The sequence below is a fragment of the Callospermophilus lateralis genome, chromosome 8 (assembly GCF_048772815.1).
Source record: "Callospermophilus lateralis isolate mCalLat2 chromosome 8, mCalLat2.hap1, whole genome shotgun sequence".
NCBI lineage: Eukaryota > Metazoa > Chordata > Mammalia > Rodentia > Sciuridae > Callospermophilus > Callospermophilus lateralis.
Genome location: NC_135312.1, coordinates 99261988 through 99289045, shown reverse-complemented (window position 1 = coordinate 99289045; position 27058 = coordinate 99261988). Strand labels below are relative to the sequence as shown.

Here is a 27058-nt window from a genome sequence, read left to right as displayed (position 1 = left end):
GGGGGAATCCTCACACAAGAATTATACTCCTATAAGTGCATATGGTTTTCCTGAGGTATAGGGAATTATGGCTTGGATCTGGAAAGTCCCTCAAGGTTTGGTCCCCAATGCATCAATGTTCTTAAATAGGGCTTCTGGGAAGTGGTTGGATCATGAGGGTTCTGGCCTCATCAATGGGTTAATTCAGTGATGCATTCATAGTTGATTAGACTATTGGGAGGTGGTGGAAACTGTACAAATTTGGACCTAGCTGAAGAGAGTGAATCTTTGGTGGGGGCATGCACTTGGGAGCAATATCTTGTTCCCCTCTCTTTGCTTCCTGGTTGCCTTGAGGTTTATTCCATCACATCCACTCTGCTATAATGTTGTGGCTTCTTTGGACCTATGACAATGGAGGTAGCCACTGAGTGAAGTGAGTATTTCCTCCTTTGAGTTTATTTTTTTAGTCAAGTATTTTGTCACAGTGAGGAAAAACTGACTAATGCAAGGGAGAAAATTTAGTTACCCCGTGTGGGAGACAAATCAGAAGCACCTCCAATGTGGATACCTTTCCCAGTGGTAATACCAGACATTCCCAATTTATAAAGAGTAATTGGACTCAGCACTTCATATCACAAGAGATTTCTAGAGGGAAGATGGTTCAATTTGTCCTGCTTGTCTTCTCTAGGGACCAAGAAACTAGTGATGAGACTGAGACCTCCTTTTCTAAATGAAGTTTCAGAACACTCATTTACATGATAGCTGGAGCTGCTTTTGACCTACAAAGCAGAGTTGAGCAGTTTTATCAAAAATAATTTAACCCACAACATAATTGTTTATCAGTCTTTGTTTCAGGCCTTTCAAGGTTCTTGACATTTCATGTAAAGAGTGAAAATAGTGGTAGAGATGGTTTTGGTGATACTAAAAGGTGTTCTGTGTAGGGTGTGGAGTGCATCCCCTAGTGTTTCCAGTACACTTGTTGGGGTTATTAAATAAAAGTGATCAAATTGTGAGTAGAGTCATCAGGTGAGGAATTGCCACTCCAGCAGTCAGTTAAATTTAAGGCACTTATCCCAGTTTGGGTGTCTATACCAGAGTGTTGTCTTTCATAAAGGAAACTCCAGAATTCATTCTGGAAGAAAAGAGTCATTGTCCATCCCTTGTTCATATTTCTAGGAGTCTGAGGATGTCCCCTTCCCAAGTAGAGTTGTTGCTGTACTTCTACCTCCAGAAAAATAGTGTCTTCCATTCTAATAGCTATAGTCTCATTTTTTTCAATTATATTCTGTTTAATCTTAGACCTTTCATGAAGAATGGTCAAATACAAGGGCTACAAGGACATATTTATTAAACTCATAGAGACCAATTGTGTCCTTCACTTTCATTGTAGAACTTGACAAGCTGTATGCTCAAAAAATGTTCTTTATCCTTATAAACCAGAATCATGTCAATCCAACAAGAAACTTCAGGAGGCTAATGCAAATTTAAGTTGAAATCCCCTAAGCTCCATTTAGGCTGGGCTGCTACTCAGGCTTGTTAAAGAAAAAGAAAGAAACACCACAGCTAGGAAAGGTCAGAATGAAATTTTGAATTTAAGAGTAGATCTGTTATCTCACACCACTTTTATTTGATCATGACCCAGAAAAGAGTCAAGATGATATGATCTCTTTCTTAGGACATCTGTATTAACTGCCTTACCAGGGTCACAAAGAGGTGAAGGGGTTTCAGTAGGACATCTTTTTTGAATCACCATTTGAGGAGATTGTTTCAACACTCAACAATGTCAGATATCTGTGAAAGGTAAAGGATATGACAGATATATTCTATTTCTTCACTATTAGCTCATTGTTGAGTGCCTTTTGCATACTTTTGTCAGATTGCAAATGGTCTAAGAAGCTAAAAAATAACATAGATTAGTTGCAAGGGCTAGGATAGCAAGGCCTACTGTCCTGATCAGCCCATAACAATACAGCAACTTGAAAAGGTATCAAGTGGACCAAATTCTTACATAATGTACTTCAGAGGTAGTTGGAGGTTACCATATGCCTGGATGGGTATGAACTATGCATGCATAATGTGGCTTTCCCTGACAGTCTATGAACAGATCAACTTTGAGCAGGAATCACGACTATTGCTGAAAGTGATAACTTATTTCAGAAACATAAAGCCCTTTGTTTCTCATCTACTCTGAGATACTGAGTATATTATCATGTGTAGTTTTATGATGAGCTCAGGCAGCGATGGAGACAATCTTGGCAGTCCTATCTCTATAAGCAGCTGAATCCAGTTGATCTCATCAAATAATGAGCTTTCACTATGGGCTTCTACATGAATAATCAAATACAGCCATGGTATATTTCACATCCCCAAGGAGGGGAGATCTTTAGTGTATTGTTTTGTGGTTTTCTAAGTTTCAGACTAAACAGCTAAGCTGTTGGCAAAAGACCAGCAGTCAGAAAAAAACTATAACCTGGGTCAAGGAAAGTACTATACAGAGCTATGAGAAGGGCCTTGAGTTCTGACCACTTTGCACAGTGACCATGACATTTTCAGTGCTATATAGCTGTTACTGAGTTTGATCCACCCAAGCAAACCCCAGTAAGCACTATCAGATTTTAATTTAGCAAAACAATCACTGAGTTGTGCTATTTATTTACGGGAACCTCTGTGAGTTAAGACCATTAAAGGCAGCATTCTACTTCAGGTGTAAAGAGAGAATAAAATCTCCCCCAAAGGCAGTATTTGATTTTGATTTACACATAATAAGCAGTTATATTTGGCCCTTTACATCTTGTTGTTGAATTTGGGGTGACTCTGCTCAAATTGAGAATATCAGGGCATTCATGGATTAGGTTTTCAGTTTCAGTAAGAACTCAATAGAAAGCTAACCCAAGCTTTCACAATGGGTTTACTTGCTTGGTAGCCAAGTTAGAGGCACCAAGTCCAAAATCCTAATGTAGAGTTTAGAGAAGGCTGTCTCCCTTCGGCAGAAACTCATAATCATTAGTTTCAGATGAGTGGGGAAGAGGAGAACAGAACCTCTAACTGGAGGGAGGGATCCAGAATTTTTAATCTACATGAAACTTCACTGGTGAACATATTCTGAATGTTATTGGCAGAAATGTAATAACACTGCAGTCAGTGCTATTGAAACTGAAATTTCTGGCTTATTAATCAATACACATCATCTACATAAAAACTCTGGTTACATGGGATAGAGGCACTTGTGCTCAATTACGAAGTAAATTATGTAAGAATTTGGTCCACTTTATTGACAATGTGGATCTCTTTTATGGTTCTGATTCTCTCAGAACCTCCTTGAGCATTTATGGAACAGGAGAGTGGAAGCATATAACACAATAATAATTATTATAAATTCAGTGTAAGAAGAAAAGGCAGCATATTAAATTAAAAGAAAGGTCTGCACATAAACTCATTATAGCCATTATAGATTCCCTCTCCAACAGTACACCTGCACCAAGCAGTTGAACCTAGATGTGCTCCTCCCTACCACTAAGACCAGATAGGAGCTATGTGCAACAAAGCCATAATGTTTGCATCCCTCCCCTCCCTAATGTTGCCCAAAATAAGAGGAGTTAACAGGGTCTTATCAGGGCAAGGATTCTTATGAAAGCAGATGATGTCCAGGTGGAAGGGAAGGGAGGGATAAAAGAATGTGGGCAGAGACGAATTGTACAATAGTAAGAAAGTATTTTTGTTTGAAGTAGAAAATACATGGCTCAACCAAGAAAACAACTTGTTTTTGGTCCACCTACAGCTCTCTGTCTTCATGAGTAACACAATTTATTTGAGATGAGACTTGTGTATTTTTCAAAATTGATACTTGAGGGAAGACATCTGCAAGAGTGTTGAAGAAAAGAAGGCTTTGAATGTGTTCAAGTATTGGGAAGTGATTGTGTACCACTTTGAGTGGTACTTGCTTCATAGAAAAAGATGTTTATTTGGTTTCTACTATGATTGACTGAAATAAATGCTATTTGATGAATTTATATGTCATAACTTTAAAAAGCAAGCCAATTTTCATCATGCCTTGTCAAGAACTGCAGTATGTTTTAAATGCAGTAGGTTTTAACCCTTTCCTGCTTTTGGACTACCCACTAAAAAGAAAAATTAATATTTTGAGAATACCTGGGAAATATTGAGATATGGTTTATGGACATCAGGGTATTAAAGCCAAAGTATTCTCTCTCTCTCTCTCTCTCTCTTTCTCTCTTTCTCTCTTTCTCTGTCTCTTTGGAACTGGGAATTGAATTTGGGGGCACTCAACCACTGAGCCACATCCCTAACGCTATTTTGTATTTTATTTAGAGAAAGGGTCTCACTGAGTTGCTTAGCGCCTCACTTTTGTTGAGGGTGGCTTTGAACTCACGATCCTCCTGTCCAAGCCTCCAGAGCCACTGGGATTTCAGGCCTGCGTCACCACACCCGACTCCCCCCCACCCCTTGTCTCTCTAATGTGACATAGTTCAGCATTCCTTCTGTGTAGCTATATCTTGTCTCTTCACTTTGATGATTCTTTCTTTGCTGTGCAGAATCTATTTAGTTTGACACAGTACCATTTATCTATCTTTGCTTTTGTTTTCTGTGCATCTGAGGATCTGAGGTCTTTTAAAAAAATCCTGGCCCATTTCAATGTGCTGAACTATGTCCCCTACAGTTTCTTCTAGTAGTTTTAATACCTTAGATCATATCTTTAAGTCTTTAGTAAAATTTTATTTGATTTTTGTATATGGTGAGAGCTAGGGGTCTAGTTTTATTATTCTGAATGTGTACATCCATCTTTCATTTATTCATACCTCAAGGTACAAGAACACTAAATAGAGCCTAAAACCAGCATACAAAAGAAAAACGAAATGAAGATCTGGTCTTTTGGAAAAAGAGATCATTCTTTTTTACTGTGGTCAAATTTATTAAAACCTGTTAATTATGTATTAAAATCTTTTATTTATTAAATAAATAAATATATATGAAAGAGATGGTCATTTTCTCAAAGAATGTTTTTAGCACCTTTGTCAAAACACATTTTTCTGTAGTTACACAGATTTACTTATGGTATCTCTATTCTGTTCCTTTTGTCCATATATCTTCTTTTATATCAATACCATATCTGTTTGCCGCAGTCTCTGGCTGGGCACAAATCACGAGTCTCCACACAGCTTGTAGATTCAAACAGCAATTCTTTATTCCCGAACTCACACCGGCCGTCTACAAACACGTTCTGGGGGAATCCACGTTCTCTGCCCAAATCCACTCCTGCCTAAATCCACTCCGCATGGGCTTCTGCTTCTCAAAAAATACTGTCTGACCCTAAGCACTCAAGAGGAACTCAGCAGCAGGATACGCCCTATTCTAAAGGGGGAACACCCTAATCTCCTATTACTAAACCGCCCTATTCTAAAGGGGAAACACCCTACTCTCCTATTATGCTAAACTTCCCTATTCTAAAGGGGGAACACCCTAAACACGGATCCTGCCCTGGTCCTTGAGCAAGGTCACCTTTCAGAAGTCCTTCCACTAGACAGCATGGGAGTAAGCTGGCAAGGAATTTGTCATACCTACTTGGCTGATGGCTCCCAGCATCTGTTTGCTTATGATCACTTTGTAGTATTGTTTGAAGTAGTATAATGCCTCTTGCTTTGTTCTTTTTGTTCACCATGGCTTTGCTGTTTATGGTTTCTTGGGTTCCAAATAAATTTTAGGATTGTATTTTTCAAGTTCTGAGAAAATATCATTGGCATTTCAGTAGGAATTTCATTAAATGTGTACGTTACTTTGAATAGTATGGACATTTCAACTTATTCATGTCCATGAACATAGGATATCTCTTCCAGTTTGTAGGTCCTCTTCAATTTCTTGTATCAATATCTGGTAATTTTCACTAGAGAGCTCTTTCACCGCTTAAATTTATTTCTAAGCACTTATATTTTTGTAGCTATAGTAAATGACTTTTCTTTCTCTATTCCTTTTTAAAAATTATTTACTATTGGCATATAGAAATGGTACTAGTTTCATATATTGATTTTATATACTGCAACTTTCTTGGATTTACTTATTAGTTCTAATAGGTTTTTGGTAGAATCATTGGGGTTTTTGTTACCTATAGGATCATGCCATTTGCAAGAGTGATAATTTGATTTTCTCTTTTCTGGTTAGATGTTCCTTCTTTCTTTCTCTTGCCTTATTCCTCTAACTGGGACTTTGAGTACTATGTTCAATAAACTTTTGAAAATAAGTATCATTATCATATCCTAGATCTTAGAGAGTAAGCCTCAGCTTTCTCCCATTCAATTTTGTTATATATGGTTCTAGCTATGTTGAGGTATGTTTATTCTATACATAATCTGTTCAGTATTTTTACCATGGAGGAATATCAAATTTTTCAAAAATTTTCTATGTATTCTGAGATGATTATATCATCTTTGTCTTTAATTCTTTTGATGTGATTTATCCCATTTGTTAATTTTTGTCTGTTGAATCATTTTCACATCCCTGGGGCGAATACATTTTGATAATGATTGATCTTCTTATCAATGTATTGTAGGATTGGGTTTGCTAATATTTTGTGTGGATTAGTGCATCTACATTAAAAAATTGTTCTTCTTATCTGGTTTTGGTACCAGAATCTTCCTGGCTTTGTACAGTGAGTTTAGAATAATTCAGTCCTCTTCATATTTTGGGGAATAATTTGAGAATTTATATTAGTTATTTTATAAATGTTTGATAGAATTCAGCAATCAAGTCACCTGGATCCAGACTTTTCTTTGGTGAGAAATGTTTTATTACTAATTCAATATTGTTATTTAGTATTGGTTATCTATTTTGTCATTATTTTATCTTGGTAAAGTGTATTTATATAATAATTTCTTTTAGATAATGAAATTTTTGACACAACTTTTTCATAATAGTCTCTAAGGATTCTAACTACATCTATGATGTTTGTTATAATGTGTCTTCTTTTTCATCTTTGATTGTATGCATTTGTATTTGGGTCTTCTCTATATTTGTGTTTCTTAGCTAAGAGTTTGTCTATTTGGTTTGTCTTTTCAAAAGATCAGATTTTCATTTTTCTTTTGTATTCTGTTTTTAGTGTCTATTTAGTGTTTTTATATCTTGAGGTACAATGATTTGTTGTTTATTTGAGAACTTTCTTATATTTTGATGTAGGTAGGCATAGGTTTCATAATTTTTCTTCCTAATTTTTTCTTTGATTCATTGGGTTCTTTAGGAGTTTTGTTTTGTTTTGTTTTTAAATATAATTTGTATGCACTGATGCAGTTTAAATTTTTGTGTTGCTGACTTCCAATTTTATTTTATTGTGGTCAGAAATGAGGAATATGATTTCAGTTTTAAAAATTTTGTTTACGCTTTTTTATAGCATACATATGATCTACTCTGTTGAATGTTCCATATCATGTTGAGAAATTACATAGACTTCAGTTGTTATAATATTCTATAGATGTGTGTTAGGTCCATTTGATCTAGAGTAAAGTTTAATTTTGCCATTTCTTTGTTGATTTTCTCTCAGAATTACCTAACCATTGTGAAAGTAGAATGGTAAAGTCCCCTGTTTATTTATTTATTCTATTTGCATGGAATAACTTTTTTAATACCTTCACTTTCAGTCTACATGTGTTCTTAGCTGGGCTATAAATATTTTGTAAGCAACATAAAGTTGGACCTTGTTTTTATTTATCAATTCAGTCAATTTCTGTCTTTTAATGAGATACTGCAACTCATTCACATTTAAAGCCATTATTGATAAGTAAGAACTTATTTCTGTGTCTTTGATTTGTAGTTCCTTTTTTCCTGTCTGCTTCTCTTCAGTATTTCTTTATGGTTAAAGGCTTATCTCCAGAAGTGTTTTATGATTCATGTTTACTAGTTTTGGTGTGCCTATTATAGGTTTTTGCACTGTAGTTACCATAGGGCTTGCAAAAACATCTTTTAGTTCTAACTAATTACTTTGAAATTATAGCATCTTGCCATTTATCATAAGATATGAAAAGAAACAAACAAAAAGGTGCAAAAGTAATAATAAACACCTCTAAGCTTATACTTCATTCCTCCTCACATTTTGAATTTTTAATGTACCATTTGACACCTTTCTATATTTCCTTTTGTTTAACAAACTAATAGTTATTATTATTTTAGTTGTCCTGTTTTTAAAAAATTTATATGGTATGTGCACCATGTTTACAATATTAGAGCTTTCTGCATTTGTCTCTGTAGTAACTCGTTCCAGTCAATTTTATACTTCCTAATGTTGTCTTCTTAATCATTAGCATCTCCTTCTTCCAGTTTGAAGAATTCCCTTTAGCATTTCTTGTATGACAGGTCTGGTGATAATAAATTCTTTCAGCTCTTCTTTGTCTGGGAATATCTGTCTCTCCTGCATTTCTAAAGATAGCTTATTTAAGTACAGTATTCTTACTTGGCAGTCTCTCAGAACTATAAAAATCTCATCCCATTCCCCTCTGACCTGTAAAGTTTCTGTTGAGAAATCTGTCAGATGAATTTGAATACCTTATGTTTTAGTCAGTTTTACATCATTTTGACCAAAGTACCTGACAGAACAACATAGAGAAGGAAACGTTTATTTGGGCTTACAGTTTCAGAGGCCTCAATCCATAGATAGCCAATTGCTCATCCATTGCTCTGTGATCAAGATGAGGTGAAACATCATGGTGGAAAGGTGCAGCACAAGGAAAGTAGCTCAGGACATGGCAACAAGGAATCAGAGAGAGAGCTCTGCTCACCAAGGACAAAGTATAAATCCCAAAGGCATGCCCTGAGTGACCTAACTACTCTAACCACACCCTATATACCTTCTGTTACCATGCAGTTATTCCATGTCAATGAATCAATGCACTGATTAGGTAAAGGCTCTCATAACCCAATTGTTTCACCTCCAAACTTCCTTGCATTGTCTCATACATAAACTTTTGAGGAACATCTCATGTCTAAACAATGACATGAGACATATAATTTGTTTATATATCTATTTATATATTTGTCTATATACTTTGTTTCTTTTCTCTTCTTGCTTTGAGAATCTCTTGTCTTTAAACTTTGATAATGTGTTTATAATATGTCTTCAGTAGAATTGGTTGAGTTGACTCTTACTAGTGACTTTTGACCTTCCTGCATGTGGAGTTTTCTAGTATTATAAACATGAGTAAGCTTTTGCCCCTTTGGCATTCTGAAACCACTCTTGAACCCAAATAATCTGAATATTTGCCCTTTTAATTCTCTTCCAAATTTTCCATAGGCTTTTTTCATTAATCTTCATTGTTTTATGTATTTTATTTCTCCATAGTCAATTTTATTCTCCCCAATGGCAAGATGCTATAAAATTCTGTAAAATTGACTATGGAGAAAATAGCCTGTTTTTTAGCTCATTGACTTTTTTATTTGATATAATCTAGTATTGATGATTTCCATTTCATCTTTCACTTTGCTGAATGTACACTTCAGTTCAAGGATTTTTTTTAAGTTCCCTTAATCTCTCTGCTAAGTATCTCTTATTGAATTATTTCTGTCTTTTCTTGAAGTTTATTCAGTGTCCTTAAAATTACTATTTAAAGTTTTCTTTCTGAGAGTTTGCATGTATAACTTACTATGCGGTTGTTTTCTGGTGTATTGTTTTGCACATTAGGTGAGTTATTGGTTCCCTGAAAGAGTTTGATACCTGTATGACATCTTTGCACTGAAGCATTAGGCATGCATTCCAGTGATGTAGTTGTAACCAATAATACTGAACCAATTAGGTATCTACATGAAAAATTAAAAAAATTTTAAAAACCATTTTTAAATTTCCCATCAAAGACATAATTTAATTCAAGTTTTATTGTAGACCTAAACTGAACGTAACAATAAGCAGTTTTTTAGAAGGAAACAGAGATGATCTTTATGATTTTATGATTTTGGAATATACAAAGATTGCTTAAATGAATAAATAAATGAACTAATGAACTAATCACAAAAGCAAGCAATAACTTAGTTTGGACCTAATCAAAATTAAAATTTCCTGTTCAATAATAGTCAACATTAAGAAAACAGATGAATACAAACTGAGAAATACATTTCAATACTTATATCAAAAAAAGTTATTTAAATATATATTTAAATATATAGACTCTGAAAAGTCTCATACAATTTATATTGACAACTCTAACAAAGCAACAGTATGAGAACAAAACACACTACAAAATGAACAAAAGCCTTGTGTTTCACATAAGAAGGTATGTAAATGACAAGTACAAGAAGTATGTCACCTTCTTAAACTATAGGAAAATTCAAACTAAAACTACATTGAAATATTAACCTGTAATAGTTTGGCTGAAGACACAGAGATTGCCAATACTGACTACAGTATGTGGCAGAACAGCTACTCCTGTACTCTGGCTGTTGGATTCTGAAATACACAAGCAATTGGATAGTTTGGTATTTTTTCATGAAGTTAAATATTCACTTACTCTATGACTCAGCCATTCGACTTCAGAGAGAGGAGAATTCTTGTATAAGGATAGTTGCAGCAGCAGCTTTCTTTGATTCAAATCAGGTAATAACCCAAATACCCATCAATTAACAATGATTAAATGAATTTTCATGTGCCCATGTGGAATATCACTCAGCAATAATAAGTAATGAATTATGGAGACATATAACAATATAATGTTGAATAAAAGAATCCTGAAATTAAAAAAGAAAGAATATATACTCTATAATTATATTCATAAAAAAACAAATATTTAAAAAAATATGTTGTTACAAACCAGAAAGTGGTTGCATGTGCATCTGAGGTGGATTGTCTTCAAAGAGCAAAAGATAAATTTCGGTGGTAATAGAATATTTGTTATCTTGATAATAACACTGAAATATAATAAATACACTTTGAAATAAACATTCAAGATGTCTCATTTTTTTTAACCTCAATGTTCATTTCATGTGTTCCAACTTTCAGAATGTCTTTGTCCCTAGCTATTCTAATTGTCTGATCTCTCTGTATAAGACCTGACACAGTTATTGATCACATAAAATGCCACATGCTGTCTTGCAAAATTGAGAGAGTTGAGACCTATACCTCTGTTTAGCAATATAAAATACTTGGACTTTTTTTCTGATGTCTCATAATTTTGCCTTTTTAAAATGTATGCTATATATTAATATGTCACCCAATATATAGTTGACCAACTCTTCTAATTTTGAATCAACTTCAATTTACTTAGCATACTATTTATATTTTCACCCAAATCCTTTCCAAGAAAAAGTATTATTAAATACATGGGCTAGTATTGAAGCAGACTCATGAGAGGCCACTGGCAGTAATCCAAGAAGACTCACTATCTGAGAAGCCTAAGCAAAAAATTAAGATGGATGTACTAGTCAAAGGATAAATTCCAGATTTAAAGAGTCTGACAACTGACATAACATAGAAACCAGAAAGTTATAAGAGGGGCTGGTCCTTAGAGTACAAATAAAAAGAAGACAGATGACTTCAATGGAAGAGTTTTGTTCTCTGAGAGTATTTATGAGAACAAAGTTAAATTTCTGGACTAGTAGAACGTAACGTAACTGATATATTAGAATGGCACAAGTCATAAAGTTTATGTGCTCTTCAAATGCGCTACTTGGATTTTTTAGAATTTCCTTTATTAAGAATAATATTGGGCCCACAGCCTAATATCAGGAAGGATATATTGATAAATCAGTTCAGATGATCCAGTTGGGAAGACTGGAAAATACAAGGATGAGAGGCAGCTAAGCAGTTCATTTCAGTAACAACATAAAGACATGAGTTTATTGAAAGTGGTTAGATAGTCTCTTAGCCAAATCCTCATCTCTATTTCAATCATATGTTGGCTTCATTCTTAGGCAACACTAGGCATCCTTACAGAGGATAGTACTGATGAAATTTCCTTGGGCAATATATCACATGTATGGATTTATATCCATTTATATAAATTTATATCATTGATATCAAGTCTTATATTCTGTTTGGGTCTTTTGTCAATCCTGGAACCAAGTAATTTGGTCAGGAATATGGAGGGTTCTAAAGCACCAGTCTGAGTTTCATGAAGTCCCTGAATTGGAAAAGTGAGGATAGGAACACATAAACACATGCACTTCCTTAGTTTGTTTGAAGGAAATTAACCTTATAAGAATAAAGTTAAGGAGATTATATTTTAATTAAAATTCAAGATTTAAATATTTTAAAACACACTTTTAAGTTTAAATATGTTCAATTTTGGTTTGTTCAGCTAAAAAATTGTTTTGTTAGCTTAGCTGTTCTGACATTTTTCTTATAGTAACAGGGTAGGTTTTTTCCTATTATGCAATAGGTTTTTATTATCATTAAAAATAGAAATACATACTTTTTGACAACACCATGTACAATAATAAAAATTTCAAATTCAGGGGATTCACAAATGTGTTATTTATGAATTCTTCTGCATATGAAAACATTGATTTAAGTATTCCAAATTAAGGGTCAGTTCCAGCAAGCAACCTGAGGTACTTAAGCACTAACCTTGACTATGTCACCATTTTCTTGCAACTTAATTGCCACATGGAAGACCCGTGTGAAACAAAAATAAGATGTCCATCCTCATAAATTCACTTTTAAAAATGATAACATTCCTTGGCAATCTTGATGTAGGTTTAATCAAAGCCCATAAAATGGACACATTCCTCTTAATTGATTGGAAACATTTATGATTACCCTGAGGGTGTTTTCAAATGTCTGATGAGTATAATATTATTGACTTTCTCTCTTGACAGTTTTAAAGCTGTTTATTACCCATTTGGCTACTTTCCAGCTTTCAGTTCTCTCATTTACTTAAATGTGCATCAGTAAGCATATAATTAATGCAAGCAGTTTATTGCACTATTTCTTTTGCATTAGTATATAATATGTCAATTCTTTAAAAATATTTTTTTGACTACTTTGGATTTATTCATCAGTAAAATGTCCTTTAAAAATATTGATTAACATTATTGTAAAGATGACTCTCATACTGAAAACCTATGAACTTAACAAATCCCAAGTTCTTAACAAAGAAAAAAATGTCATCAATGGGTCACAATTGCTATACTATATCACCTCAAACTCTAAAACACCATATTGTTACCTTTAGTTTTAAATATAAAGTAAAAAATATACCACAAGTGCCAAAAAAGTACTCACTAAATGACTCTAATTATTTTAGAAGTGAGAATTCCCCTAAATCAAATTTTAAAAATTGTCCAATATCAAAAAGTTTTATTTTCTCAGAACACAAGTCTTATATAGAGTTAGCTTTGCTGTTCACATGTTGGGAAGAATTCATGCAGCTCATGTATTGAGCAGTAAAAGGATTTCTCTTTATCAAAAAAAAAAAAAAAAAAAAGAGAAAGTCACAAGGTCCTAAATTTTTAAAAGTTTTCATACTGTAACAATTTCAGATATGCCAAGATTGGATAAGTGCAGTGCTGAAGTCTTCCTGCTCAAACTGAGGTCTTCAGTGCATCAAATGATCAATGATTAAATGTGCTTAATCTACTCAAAGGAAAAGAAATGAATAGAGGAAAAATTAGATATGCAAACTTTGTGGCAGATCTCTTTTCTTATTGAATTCAATATTTTAAAGGTAATATTTGAATACAAAAATCAGACCATAAGTTACTATTTTGATGCTTTCTGGAGAATGCCCCCACATTTAGCAAAATTGGAACTTTAATTTGCAAAATGAGTAGTATTGCAAGATTATACTGTGGTAATTGAGTTTCTGTTATCATCTGGTGGTATGTACAGTACCCTCAGTGACAACAAGGGTTTTTATTTTACTCAAGATTCTCTTCCAAGTACTTTTCCTAGTGATTGGCACAATGATTGTTTTAGAAAGTCATCTATATGGATGCTGACTATGGTATGGGGTGTAACATCACGTATCATGTATCTGGCTTATCATGTATTAGTCTTATTTTTCTGGTTTATCATATTTCTGATTTCTTTCTAGGGTCAGGTTAGAATTGCATTTCTATATTAAATTCCAATACTAAGATTTTTCTGCTGTAATCTATTTTAATATAAAACACTTTCAGTAAAAAGATTAAAATTAATCTTACTTTAGAGATCATAATATAGTCATTTTACATGATTTAATAAAATGAATCATTAAGTTCCAATCAGACACTACATCTTCAAGAATTGTTGTGGGAAGCTGGCCTAAGTAGGTAACACAATTTAGATAACAGAGAAATTGATGACTGTTAGAATATTAAGTTCTAAGAATGTTATAGAGATCAACTTTTATTTCTTATCAAGATTTTCTTCCATTTTTCATTTTTCTATAGAAAAAAATAGCAGAAAAAATAAGTAAAAAAATAGATAGACCTTTTGCCTGAGGTGACTAAACTGTTCATAATGAAAATGTACACTGCATAGAAGTTTACAGCTTAAAAACTGCTTTAACATGATACACATCCTATTTCTTTTTATCAGGAATCCCAGTAATTAGGTGAGGTAATGGCTCCCCTTGTAGGTAAGCTGTAGGTGGTTACTACTTTCCTGATGTTTTCATTCCTTGTTACATTGCCTATATTCGGCAACATCACATTAACACATAATTTCCTGCATAAATGTCTATTCCTCCTCTAAAATGGAAACTTTCTGAGTACAGAAAGTATGCCTGTATCATCATTATGAAACTACCACATTTTTAAAAATTATGTATCATATCTGTATATGGTAGTCAACACCCTTCCTTTTAAAAGTGACAGAAGCTCGCTTCAAACTAAGCTACTAGTTTTGAATTGTTTTTTCTGAATTGACTCTTGTAGTTGGGAGAAGAGCTGGCTATGTCTGTTTCTCTTTAGGTACTTTCTCACCTCCTAGCTCCTGCAATCCCAAACTACATCACAACTTGTGTTACCAAAAAAAACCAGTTGTTTTACATTATCTCGTTATCAATCTCTGCTTCAGTGCTATAACTACTCTTAGACTAATTATTTAGGCCAAGGCTATGATGCACCCAAATGAACCAGCTCAAGACCACAGGACCGTCCAGTAATATAAGGTAGAGTGCGGGGCACATGTGGAACACAGGGAAAGGGAACAGGTTTATTTCTTACATGAAAAATGCCAACTTGTGTCACTCGCTGCGGTTGGCCGCTGCTCCGCATTCTCCCTCTGCTCGCCACCCGTCCTCCGCCAACCGCAATGGAAGAGGAAATCTCTGCGCTCCTCATTGACGATGGCTCTGGCATGTGCAAAGCTGGGCCAGAAGGACTCGTATATGGGTGACGAGGCCCAGAGCAAGCGCGGCATCCTGACCCTGAAGTATACCATCGAGCACAGCATCGTCACCAACTGGGACCATATGGAAAAGATCTGGCACCATGCCTTCTACAACGGGCTGTGCGTGGCCCCCGAGGAGCACCCGGTGCTGCTGACTGAGTCCCCCCTGAACCCCAAGGCCAACAGGGAGAAGATGACTCCGATCATGTTCGAGACCTTCAACACACGGCCATGTATGTGGCCATCCAGGCCTTGCTGTCCCTGTTCGCCTCTGGGCGCACCACTGGCATTGTCATGGACTCTGGTGACGGGGTCACCCACACAGTGCACATCTACGAGGGCTACACCCTTCCCCACGCCATCCTGCATCTGGATCTGGCTCGCGGGGACCTGACAGACTACCCCCTGAAGATCCTGACAGAGCGCGGCTACAGCTTTACCACCATGGCGGAGCTGGAGATCCTGCGTGACATCAAGGAGAAGCTGTGCTACTTTGCCCTGGACTTTGAGCTTGAGAGGGCCACTGCTGCATCCTCCTCCTCCCTGGAGAAGAGCTACGATCTGCCTGATGGGCAGGTGATCACCATGGGCAACGAGCGGTTCCGGTGTCCAGAGGCACTCTTCCAGCCCTCTTTCCTGGGTATGGAATCCTCTGGCATCCACCAGACCACCTTCAACTCCATCATGAAGTGTGACATCGACATCTGCAAGGACCTCGAATGCCAACACCCTGCTGTCGGGGCGGCACCACCATGTACCCCGGCAACGCTCACAGGATGCAGAAGGAGAACACAGCCCTGGTCCCCAGCACCATGAAGATCAAGATTATTGCTCCCCCTGAGCTCAAGTACTCTGTGTGGAGCGGCGGCTCCATCCTGGCCTCACTGTCCACCTTCCAGCAGATGTAGATCAGCAAGCAGGAGTACGAGTGGGGCCCCTGCATTGTCCACCGCAAATGCTTTTAGATGGACTGAGCAGGTGCCAGGCACCTGCTGCATGTGCTGAATCTGGAGTATAAATTTGCTCTGGCAAATTTGAACCTAGAATAAGCCTTTGAAAAGAAATTGTTCTTGAAGCTTGTATCTGATATCAGCACTGGAATGTAGAACTCGTTGCTGATTTTGACCTTGTATTCAAGTTAACTGTTTCCTTGGTATATGTTTAATGCCCTGTGCATATCTTTGATTTAAGCCCTTAGTCCATGTGGCTCGGTCACCTGGTACCTGAGGTGAGAGCATGCATAAAGGAGAGAAGTCCGTGGCTTAGCGAATCTGAGACCACATCAGTGATCTGTGCAGGGTATTCATGTGTCAGCTGACAGACTTCCTGGATTGCTCCGGCTGGCAAGAGTTCCTGGGCCAGCTGTCACTTCTTGTGGTCCAACAGGGTGGGAAAGTGTGAGCCTTAGGACCCAGTTTCCGTTCTTACCAATGTTCTCCTGCCCGACCACCATTGGTTATTACTTGCCTTGAGTTAGAAACAGTTTGCATTTACATCTGTAAATTTATTCATTTTAATTTATGTAAGGTTTTTTACTCAATTCTTTATCAGATGACAAATTTTTGGTTTTCTATTGTTATGTGAGAACATTAGGCCCCAGCAACACTTCATTGAGTAAGGAAAAATAAAGTGCTACAGTACAAAAAAAAAAAAAAGGAAAATTGCACCTTATTATTTGAATAAAGGAGACAGAATACTGGAAACAAAAAACAGAAGCTATCAATTATGAACTTGCTAGAAAGTGGAGATCCAAACCTGATTTTGTGGTATCAAATGCAGTTTTACTTTCCCCTAGATGAAAACCTGTTTTATAAAAGATAGGTGGAAACCAAATGTGGTGGCTCACTCCTGCAATCCCATCAGCTTGGGAGACTGACAGGAGGATCAGGAGTTCAAAGCCAGCCTCAGAAAAAGGGAGGTGCTAAGCAACTCATGAGACCCTGTTTCTAAATAAAACATGATGTGGCTCAGTGGTTGAGTGCCCCTGAGTTGGATCCCCAATATCCACCTCCCAAGAAAAAGATACGGATTGTGACTAGACATAACTTAACAGGGCTTTTCACATCATTTTTTCCTGAAAACCAAAACAATATTTTTTGATCCCAAAAATGTAGGGAAAATTTCAGACTCTGATCTTTTCCCTAAAATCCCCCTTCAAAACTGGAGAACGTATTCCAGCAACTGTTGGGAGTACTGGCAGCTGACTACCCTCCACAAGAATTGCCTTCACCTATGCAGAATTACTTAGGATCCATGCAGTGTTAAAAAGCCTCTCCTTCTTCTAGACTTACCTACCTTGGGTTCACTCTGAAAACTATCAGGCCTTCAGAGCTCCCTTCGGAGGTTCGTTGAGACCAAATGACAGCACCACATCTCTTTGCAGTATCCTCTTTGCTCCCTTTCCTTATGTACAAGAGTGATTCCTGAGAGCAGTCCTTAATCACCTTTCTGTTATCTAACCTCCATCTCAAGTTGGCATCCATGAAAACCCAACCTTCTACAATTTGGTATGTTTTTCCTGAAGCTGAAGGATGACTTGAGTTTGACTAGTAACTGAGAATTATTGAAGGTTATTGGGAAAGGTATTTACATGTTTGTAATGTTACTTAACACTTTTATTTTAAATGTCTATTTAATTGAAATGTATGCACTATTTAGTTAACATGGGATATCTAATATCTTATTTCCTATTATTATAATGTAGATTAATAAGATAAGTAGAAAATACATTCCAAGTTAACAGACCTATATAGTAGGTAAAATCCTCTAGGGAAAAAAATCACTAAAAGTAGTAACAAAATACTAATCTGGGTCCTTCAATAACTATGCTTAAGGGAAGCAAGCAGATTAGATAAAAATATAATATGTGCAGATTGTGTTGGGTATGTATATTTACTGGAGAAAGAGAGGACTCATAACCACCATGAATTTTCTCAAAGGAGCCTGTAACACAAGGTTACGAAATTGGAGCACTGGTTCCCAAGTTGGTCTCTTAGGAACCATCAAGTGAGGGAAAAAATCACTGGATTTTGTCCAGAGTGTTTCTGAGTCCATAAGAGTGGGGATGGGCTCAGACATTTTCAATAAGTTCTCCAAATGATTCGTAAATAAAATTCAGTGGACCAAAATTTGAAAAAATGCTGACTTAAGAATCAAAGCATAGTTCTATATAAGTTTCTATTGCTGGTGAGCATATTACCCCATAGTTAGAGATTTAAACAACACAAGTACAGTTGGATAGTTTAGACTTCTGGGCTAAAATCAAAGTACTGGTGAGGCTGTGTTATTTTCTGAGGACCCTAGGGAAGAATCCATTTCCTCACTTTTACCAGCCCACCCACTTTTCTTCACTCTTGCTCCCCTCCCCTTAACTTCAAAGGCAGCAACAACTGCATCTCAACCCATTCTTAAGTGGTCTGCTCTCCCCGTTGCTCCTCCTCTGCCTCCCTCTTCCAATTATCAGGGCCCAAGATTATACTGATTCTACCCATATGGGTTGGTCTCTCTATATTAAATTCACCTGACTAAGAACCTTAATTCTGTCTTCATCCTTGATCCCTCTTTGCCAGGTAACCTAGCGTATTATGGGGATTACAATATGGGCATTTTGAGGGCAGCCTTTCTTTTGCTTACTATAAATTCCTTTGTTGTGCCTAGGGAAAAGACTTATTTTCCCCTTAATCTTGTGTTTAATAACTCAGTTAATGAGCCCCCAACCCTTGCTATTATATAATCATCTAGTCAGTAGAATTAATAATTACTTGGAACTACTGAAACTATTGTTTAACTTTCTGTTATCAATAAATAGCACTAGTCAGAGGGGTACCAGCCTGGTAGCTCCTTCAGGTCAAGCATCATGTCATTTTTATTTCTGTAACCCTTGGAACTTTGTTCATTAACTGCCAACTAATCAGCATACAGATAATGAAACTGAATAATTGTGATGGTAATCTTCATGTTTAATTAACAAAACCAAAGTCCTACTATCTCTTTTAATGATTCCTTTACACAGAGCAGCTAATAGCATGATTCAGATCCTTCTCTCATTGCACTTACCAATTGCTATTTATCATGAGTATTTAGTGTCACTCTCCTCTCTTATAAGCAAAACTATTACTGCTTAACAACTGCATCCCAAAAGCTACCTTGGATTTTATACTCGCTTTTTTTGGGTTAGCAAGCTATCAGTTGATTTTAGACAACTGCATTATGGGTGGGAGAAGCATAGTCAGTTAATGTGTGGAGAAGCATAACAGTTAATGTGCTGTTATTGATAATAGGAACTGTCCTGTCATGTGTTAGACCCTACATTGGATTTTGTATACATACATACTTGCCAATTTAAATATTCAAAGAACATTCACACCAAAGGTAGAAAATTCATGTTAATTGTGTTCAAGTCCCAATGTAATACTTCTGCCTGTGGCTACCAAGTTCCATTAGAACTAATCCTTTATTTAATCCATGTGACAATGTTTTACACCTTTAAGTACTTTCCAAGTTGAATATTTAATGAGCACACAATACCTTTGATATTCCATCTCTTCTATCTCTTGTTCTGCTCTAGCTGAACCTTTTGTCCTTTTAATCTGCTTCAATGCTTGAGTTTCTAATATAATTAGGAATGAGGAATGTAAGGTAGAATTTATACAGGATGTCTATTCTGAACACTGTGAGTCATCATACAAGTGAATATAGCCTATTTATTTAAAAAATAAAACCAACCATAAGAAGAAATAAAAGTTTTTTATTAATTTGAAACTTTGCAAATGTAAAATTTTGTTACCTGTCAGTTTCTAATTTTACAGCTATTTCTGGTTCTTTGGGCTTATTTAGTGTTTTTATTATTCCCCTTGAGAGGCTTAAGATACACTCAATTAGGGATTTTAAGATACAGTCTATTCATAATATGTTCCTAAATACTATTTGTTTCTTACTTTTGCTAATTATTTTCCTTTAAACTTTTTTATAGCCTGGACTTATTACCTTGTAAGTTAAGATTTTGTGCCTAGTACACTTTCCAATCATATTTAGCACTTTAAATCCCTACTATAAACATCTAAAGGGGCACTAGAAAGAAATATTGATAACATGCAGATACTTATTGGTATGTAAAATATATATCTAAGTGTACATTTTTAATTTCTTTATTTAGACTCGATTTTACTTTCCTTATTTGAATGTGAAGTAAACACTGGACTTTTTGGTAACTTTTCAGAACTTTCTTTATTTTGGAATGGATGTGTGAATATTTTATAGACTCATTTAAAAGTGATACCATTTATAATGTTTTCTTAAATGCTAAAATGTATTTTAAAATTTGTTTTACACACATGGTGTATTCTTTATACTCTTAAAAAGAAAACTATATCGTACCAGGTTTTTCAAATTTAAGCTAAGGAAGTAGTACTGATAAAATAGACCAAAATGCAGATACTTTACTTGTGGTCCAAGTGACCTAATATGGTTTAAAGACAATTTCATAAAACACTGTTGCTATTTATTTAGATTATAAATGTCAATTTAATGATATTGCTATTTATTTTAAGAAACACTGGTAACCTTGATTCATATTCATCTGTCATCAGTGATATTCATACATTCTTTAATGCCAGGTAAAATAGAGAGTTACTTTACTTCTTCCATACTTTAGTAAAGGAAATTTCTCTCTACCTCCCTCCATTCTATGCCCACATTTTTCAGAGTTAAGATAGTTTAGAATGCTAAGTGGATAGACAGAAATCCATTTTTAAAATAATTACATTTTTGACACACAGTCTATGGGGTCAAACCACAAACATATTTGAGAGTTCCATCAGATACTCAGTAATTTTAGACAGCAAACAGTAAACTATTCTGATATTAGTGAAATAACTTTTGACTCCCTTCTGTGTTGTAACTCACACTTTGATGGGTTTTTAATATTCCTAGATATCCGTGGAATACAAGAGTTTTTGGACAAAGTGTCTCAGCAAGGAATGGACGTTGCACTTCAAAAGGTAGAAAACAACATCAATAAAATGATCACCACTCTCTTTGATACCATGAGGATAGAGGAATTGAATCGCTATCGAGACACTCTTAGGAGAGCCATCCTTGTTATGAATCCTGCCACAGCCAAGTCCTTCATTAGTGAGGTAAGTAAAAATCATCATGCAGTTGGGGTATGGTGGAAAAACTAAATACTTTGGAATGAGCCCTGTAGAGGAGTGAAAGTTAAGAGCAGGGTGAGAGAATTAACTGCTCAACTCTCATTAACACTAATGGAGGAAACACAGCGAATTCTTTGCACATCACATTTACCCCATACTGTCCAGTTAATTGCTGAGAATGTTTGTGTTTATGTATATTTAGGCACAAAGCCAGGGCAATTTTAAGAAGTCTTATGAGGGTTGAAAAGTGCTGTTGACCTGAATAGATCTATCAAGGTAACGAATGAATTCACAAGGGTACAGCTAACTAATACTTAAATTTGCAAGTTAAAATTTTACTTCTGAGAAAAGATTTACTTGAATAGAATGTGATTGCCTAAACATGATTACTTTAAAAAAATATAACAGATTTACTTTTGCTCTGGGAACTCTGTACGAAGACAAGTAATTAAAACTGCATAAAACTAAGCAAAGTGATGACCATTGCACATTTTATGATGCCACATCTTCAACTTTTTAACTGTGGCTGCTAATTTGGTTAGAAGATTTAAAACTCTGTAAAAATACAGGATTTTCCAGTGATTGTTGTTACATCTCTTTATTCTGAAATGCTTGTGATTATCTTGCAAAGGATTATTATCAAGCCATTTTAGCCTTACTTCCATTTTAATTTTGCCTAGTAATAGAACTGATCATGACATTCATATGTCACATCGTGTTTCTAAGTTTGGTGACTTTATTTTGTTCATACTTTTTTCCTCACTTAAGCTCTATGGTTTCTTTACCTTCTAAGTCCTGCTATAAATTAAGAAGTGTTAGAAGTTCTTTGATGCTCTGTAATAGAATTGTTTTCAAGAATCTTGAAGCAAAATATAAATCACAGAACGGTAAACCTTATGGAAACTATCAGTAATATCAATTTTTTATTTTAACACAGAATTTTGTTATGCAGTTATGGATAAATATAGAACTTTAACATTTTGAGTTTAGAAAATAACTTAATATCATCAAACCACTAGATTTTTCCACAATAGAAAGAACATTTTTAGCTTTAGAATTGATTCTTTCAAGAAACACAAAATATTCTAGAATATTAAAAGCAAGTATGAAGAGATGTAATATAAATCAAAATGGAAAAAACTGCAGTAAATGAAGTAGCAGCATCAGTGGTCACCAGAGAAGACTTCATTCACTTTGTATCTTTCGTAGGAATCCACAAAAGTGTTATAACAAGACAAGTGTAAGTCCATCTCAGCTCCTTTCTTGTTATAAGTCATGGAAAAATTACTTAATATTTCTGAGTCTCCATTTTGTCATCAGTAAAATGAGAATAAGATTGGTTTAAGCACAGTAAGAGAATAATGTAGATTAATAAGATATCCTATGGAATATCTTAAAAAGTGGTGGTGGGCAGGGAGAGACCTGGCAGTTAGTAGATACTCAAGAGACAGAAACTTCTAGATCACTTTGTCTAGGGAAAAAAAAAATGGACAAAAAGTGCCTGCTAATGTGAAAATTCTGTCAAGATGAGCAGACACACCCCTTCATTGTATGCTCAGAGTAAAGTTTTGTGAAGATTAATAGTGAGCTACATGAGGAAGAGCAGTGGTATATGCTGTGTGAAATGAGGATTTACCCCAGATGGCAAAGGCCCTGGAGTGCCAGAACAACAGTTGATCTCTCTTTGGTGAACATTTAGAAGCAATTGGCTGAGAATGGGGGATGGCATGCTCAGACTTTCCTATTGAGAACTGACAGCTGGGGAGCCATGAGTTGGAATGGTTCCCTTTCAGACAGAGAAGATGGAACTGGTGGTTGTGGGACACAAGTCCATAGGAGTGAGAGTCACTCAGGGGCAGACTGTCAAGAGTTCAAGTGTCCAGGAAATGGAAAATCAGAGAATGTAGAATTTTTAATCTGGATTCCAGGAGATGATGGTATACTACTGGTTTGCTAGAGCTTCATTACAAAATACTACTACCAGGTGTCTCAAACAACAGAAAATTATTGTCTCCCAGTTCTGGAAGCTAGAAATCCGAAATCAAGATATTAACTAAGTTGGTTCTTTCTCAGAACTGTGAGGGAAGGAGATGTTCCAGATCGCCCCCCTCCCCTGCACTCTGGCTGGTAGATGGCTTTCTTCTCCTTAAGTCTCTTCACATCATCTTCCATCTGCAGGTCTGTCCAAACTTCCCCTTTGAAATGACACCAGTCATTTTGGATTAGGGCTCACCCTACTGACCTCATTTTTACTTGATTACCTCTGTAAAGGCCTTATATCCAAACAGAGTCAAATTCTAAATCTGAGTGTTAGGACTTCAGCATGTGAATTCTGCATGGTAGACGGCAATGAAAACAATAATTTAACCCGTAACAGACGTCATTCTTGGTTATGAGCAAATAGCTTTATTTGCTCACAGGGGAAGGATTTAGAGTTCAATTTGAAACATATGGTGTTTGAGCCAAAGTGTCCTACCCAGGTGATTATAACTGCATTTTAACAATTTTGTTCCTAACTCCCTTACTATTTACTGTTTTTCTCCCTACTTATTAATTTCTAAGGTTTTTATAAACAATAAACTCATTTCATTCTCATACAAAAACTTTTGAGTTGGTATTGTCATTATCCATGGTTTATTATAAATTAGACACTCAAATGTTAATTAATTAGTCAAGATAAAACAACTAATAAGAGGTAGTTCTGGAAATGATTCCAAGTAGTCTGTCTCCAGAGCCTGTGTGCTTAATCATAGTTCTCAAAAAGGGTGGTTGCAAGTGCACAACTTGAGTTCAGGAGAAAGATCAGGGTTGGAGGTGTCAGTTTTTTAAAAGCAGTAAAGATTGATTTATTGTCCAGTTTAACCTGCATCCTGTGCTAGGCTATAGCAATGCTTATGAAGATCCAGTACCTCTCTTCAGGTTTCTAGTCTGGTACCAGGGAAGGAAATAGAATGTCAGCATTAGAGGATGCAGTAATGGCAGGTCTCACATCCATCTCCAGCTACAGGGCCACCTGTAGTAGTGTGGAACCACCTCAGATCCAGTTTCAGTGGTAAAGTGTGTGATTGTGGAATTATTGAGGAAGGAGCTTGGGTCCCAAAGGAGGTGCGGCTTGAGTTGAGCATTAAAAGACATATGGAATTTGATTAGGCATAGAAAGGAGAGGAATACAACCCAAGAAGCAGGAAAATCAAGCATAGGGGAAAGTGGTGGAGCAAGATTACAAAGAGCCAGGGAAATAATGGATGAAGGTGGGTGTGCTGAGCACTCTGTTTAGAGGTTTGGTAATGAAAGTAAAGACAAATTATGGATAATTAAAAAAAAAAAACCCTATATGTTGAATACCAGCAACAGAAAAAATGGCTCATTTTGTAGGAAAGAAATTGTTGAGCCATTTTATATAGACCTTGGTATGCCAAGCAGTTAAAAAGTGTAATTGTAGAATGAAGAGGGAACATTGATAAGACTCTGGTGGTAGAATTTGTGAAACTCTGCCAGGGAAGGACTACCCATGACCAATAATCTAGAATTACTATTTCAAAGATAGATGAAATTATTTCAGACTTGACCATTCTTGAATTTCCCATAATCCATTTCAACCAATATGATTTTGACTTGTATTCTCATTTTGGCCCCCTCTCCTAGACTCTCAAATACTTGTAATAAGGTATTGCTTCCATCTTTGTTCCCAAACACATAAAATCTATGTATGTGATTTTTCTTGAGAGACTTTTCTGCTTTCCTCGACTCAGTCACCAGTTTTTCCCCTAGTAACTTGTGTGTATAATCACTAATTTTTGTCTCCAAGCTGTGAACAAATTTATTCCATAGTTACTATGATTTAAATATGATATTCCCCCAAAGCTTCTTTGAATGCAGGAATATTCAGAGGTGAAACGATTAGATTATGAGAGCTATAGCCTAGTCAGTCCTTACTACTTTGAATGGAATGACTGGGTGGTAACTGTAGGAAGGTGGGGCATGGCCAGAGGAGATGGGTCACTGGGGTGTATGCCGGAAGCATGAATCTTCTCTGTGACCCTCGACCCCACTCACCACTTCCTGAGGCTGCCACTAACTGAAGAGCTTTTCTCCACTGGGTCCTTTTCTCATGATGTTCTGCCTCATTTTGGGTCCAGAACAATGGAATTGGCCATCTGTGGGCTAAGACCTCATAAACCACAGGCTCCAAATAAACTTTCTCCTCTAAATTGTTCTTGTCAGGTGTTTTGGTCAGAGAGACCCAAAAACAAACAAACAAACAAACAAAAAATCTAACTAAAACAACAGTTATCTCACACAGTGATATAGGAATGACAGAAAGAATGTGAGCCACTTGCACATCAACCTAAACCAGCAATACTTTTCTGATCTGCATGGTGCTTCCTGTTTCTCAATGAGCTGTTTTCAGACACTGTCCAGCTTGTTTCTGCTTTCTTATGGGTCCTAGGAGTCCTTCCCCTGCTCAGGGAACAGGCTGACCCTATCTCTGCTAGAAGCAGTTCACAGAAACAGCAGGCAGCTCTGAATTCAAAAGAATGCACTTAGGTTCTACAGACACAAAGAAAAATAGTACCTGACCTAGAGAATTGCTGAGTGCAGTGGAAGAGGCAGTCATATAACTAAATGATAAAATGTAAAAGAAAAATGCTGTCCTAGTGATGGGTAAATGGGGTTCCTAGAATCTGGTAAGAGAACTGACTCTGCTGAAAGGTTGACATGGTCAGGACAAGTTTCACAGAGAAGTTTCTTCTCCAGAATCTTGAAAAGGGAATAAGAATTCATCAGGCAGGCAATGGGGTAAACTGCAATTCAGACTATGTATATTTGTACGCATATGTAATAAGTTTACAGAGGAAAAAATCTAATTCAAACAAAGCTTTTTGATAAAAAAAGAGTTCCTCAATTCTTTTCTTTCTACCTCTAATTTTTTTAAAGAATTACTTATTTTTAATTTTAATTGCATTTGCTTTTGAATATTCTGTGCATTCATATAGCCCAAGATTTAAAGTTTTAAAAGGATCACTTCCTGCCACCACTCCTCAAACACGTGTTTTTCTTCTCCTAAAGCATATAACATGTTTCCTGTGAATTTCAGGACCACAACACACACACACACACACACACACACACACACACTTTTTAGTCTTTTTTACAGAAATTATAGCATACTAGGTATAAATTCTCCTTCTGGATTTTTTTAACAGGAGATTTTCCCTTTGACATATATGAAGTGCCCCTGATAGTTTTAGTGTTAATATAATATTTCATTAGCTCTTTAATTTTTTTTCTACTTTTCCTTACTCTGGTGATATTATTCATTGACTTACTATTTTATTTTTTTCTGTTTCTTTTCTTATGTGTTAAATGAAATACTAGTTCATCTACTTCATCCATATTAACTCCTCTCAACATTACAACAATTTTAAAAAACATCAATTGACACCAGTATATCTTGATTCATGTACTACCTACTAGAGACAGAATAGCATGTAGAAAGATGTTTTTCACAATTCTACTTTCCCCTCCCAACTTCCATGATTCACAGTTTTACTTTTATATATAGTGTGCTCGAAACACATATCTTTTATTTGGTAACCATAAATAAAACTTTCATACCTTAGCTAAA

The 27058-nt window shown here is 35.8% G+C and overlaps 1 protein-coding gene and 1 pseudogene across 3 annotated transcripts in view; both read left to right on the top strand.

The window, feature by feature from the left end:
• Grid2 (glutamate ionotropic receptor delta type subunit 2) overlaps positions 1–27058 on the top strand; it is a 1419378-nt gene that overhangs the window by 716341 nt on the left and 675979 nt on the right. For all 3 annotated transcript variants that reach the window (XM_076864706.2, XM_076864707.2, XM_076864705.2), the window contains one exon: positions 21209–21414. In XM_076864706.2, the coding sequence (XP_076720821.1) occupies positions 21209–21414 (206 nt within the window). The remainder of the gene's footprint in view (positions 1–21208; positions 21415–27058) is intronic.
• On the top strand, positions 15200–16242 carry LOC143406120 (actin, cytoplasmic 2 pseudogene; annotated as a pseudogene).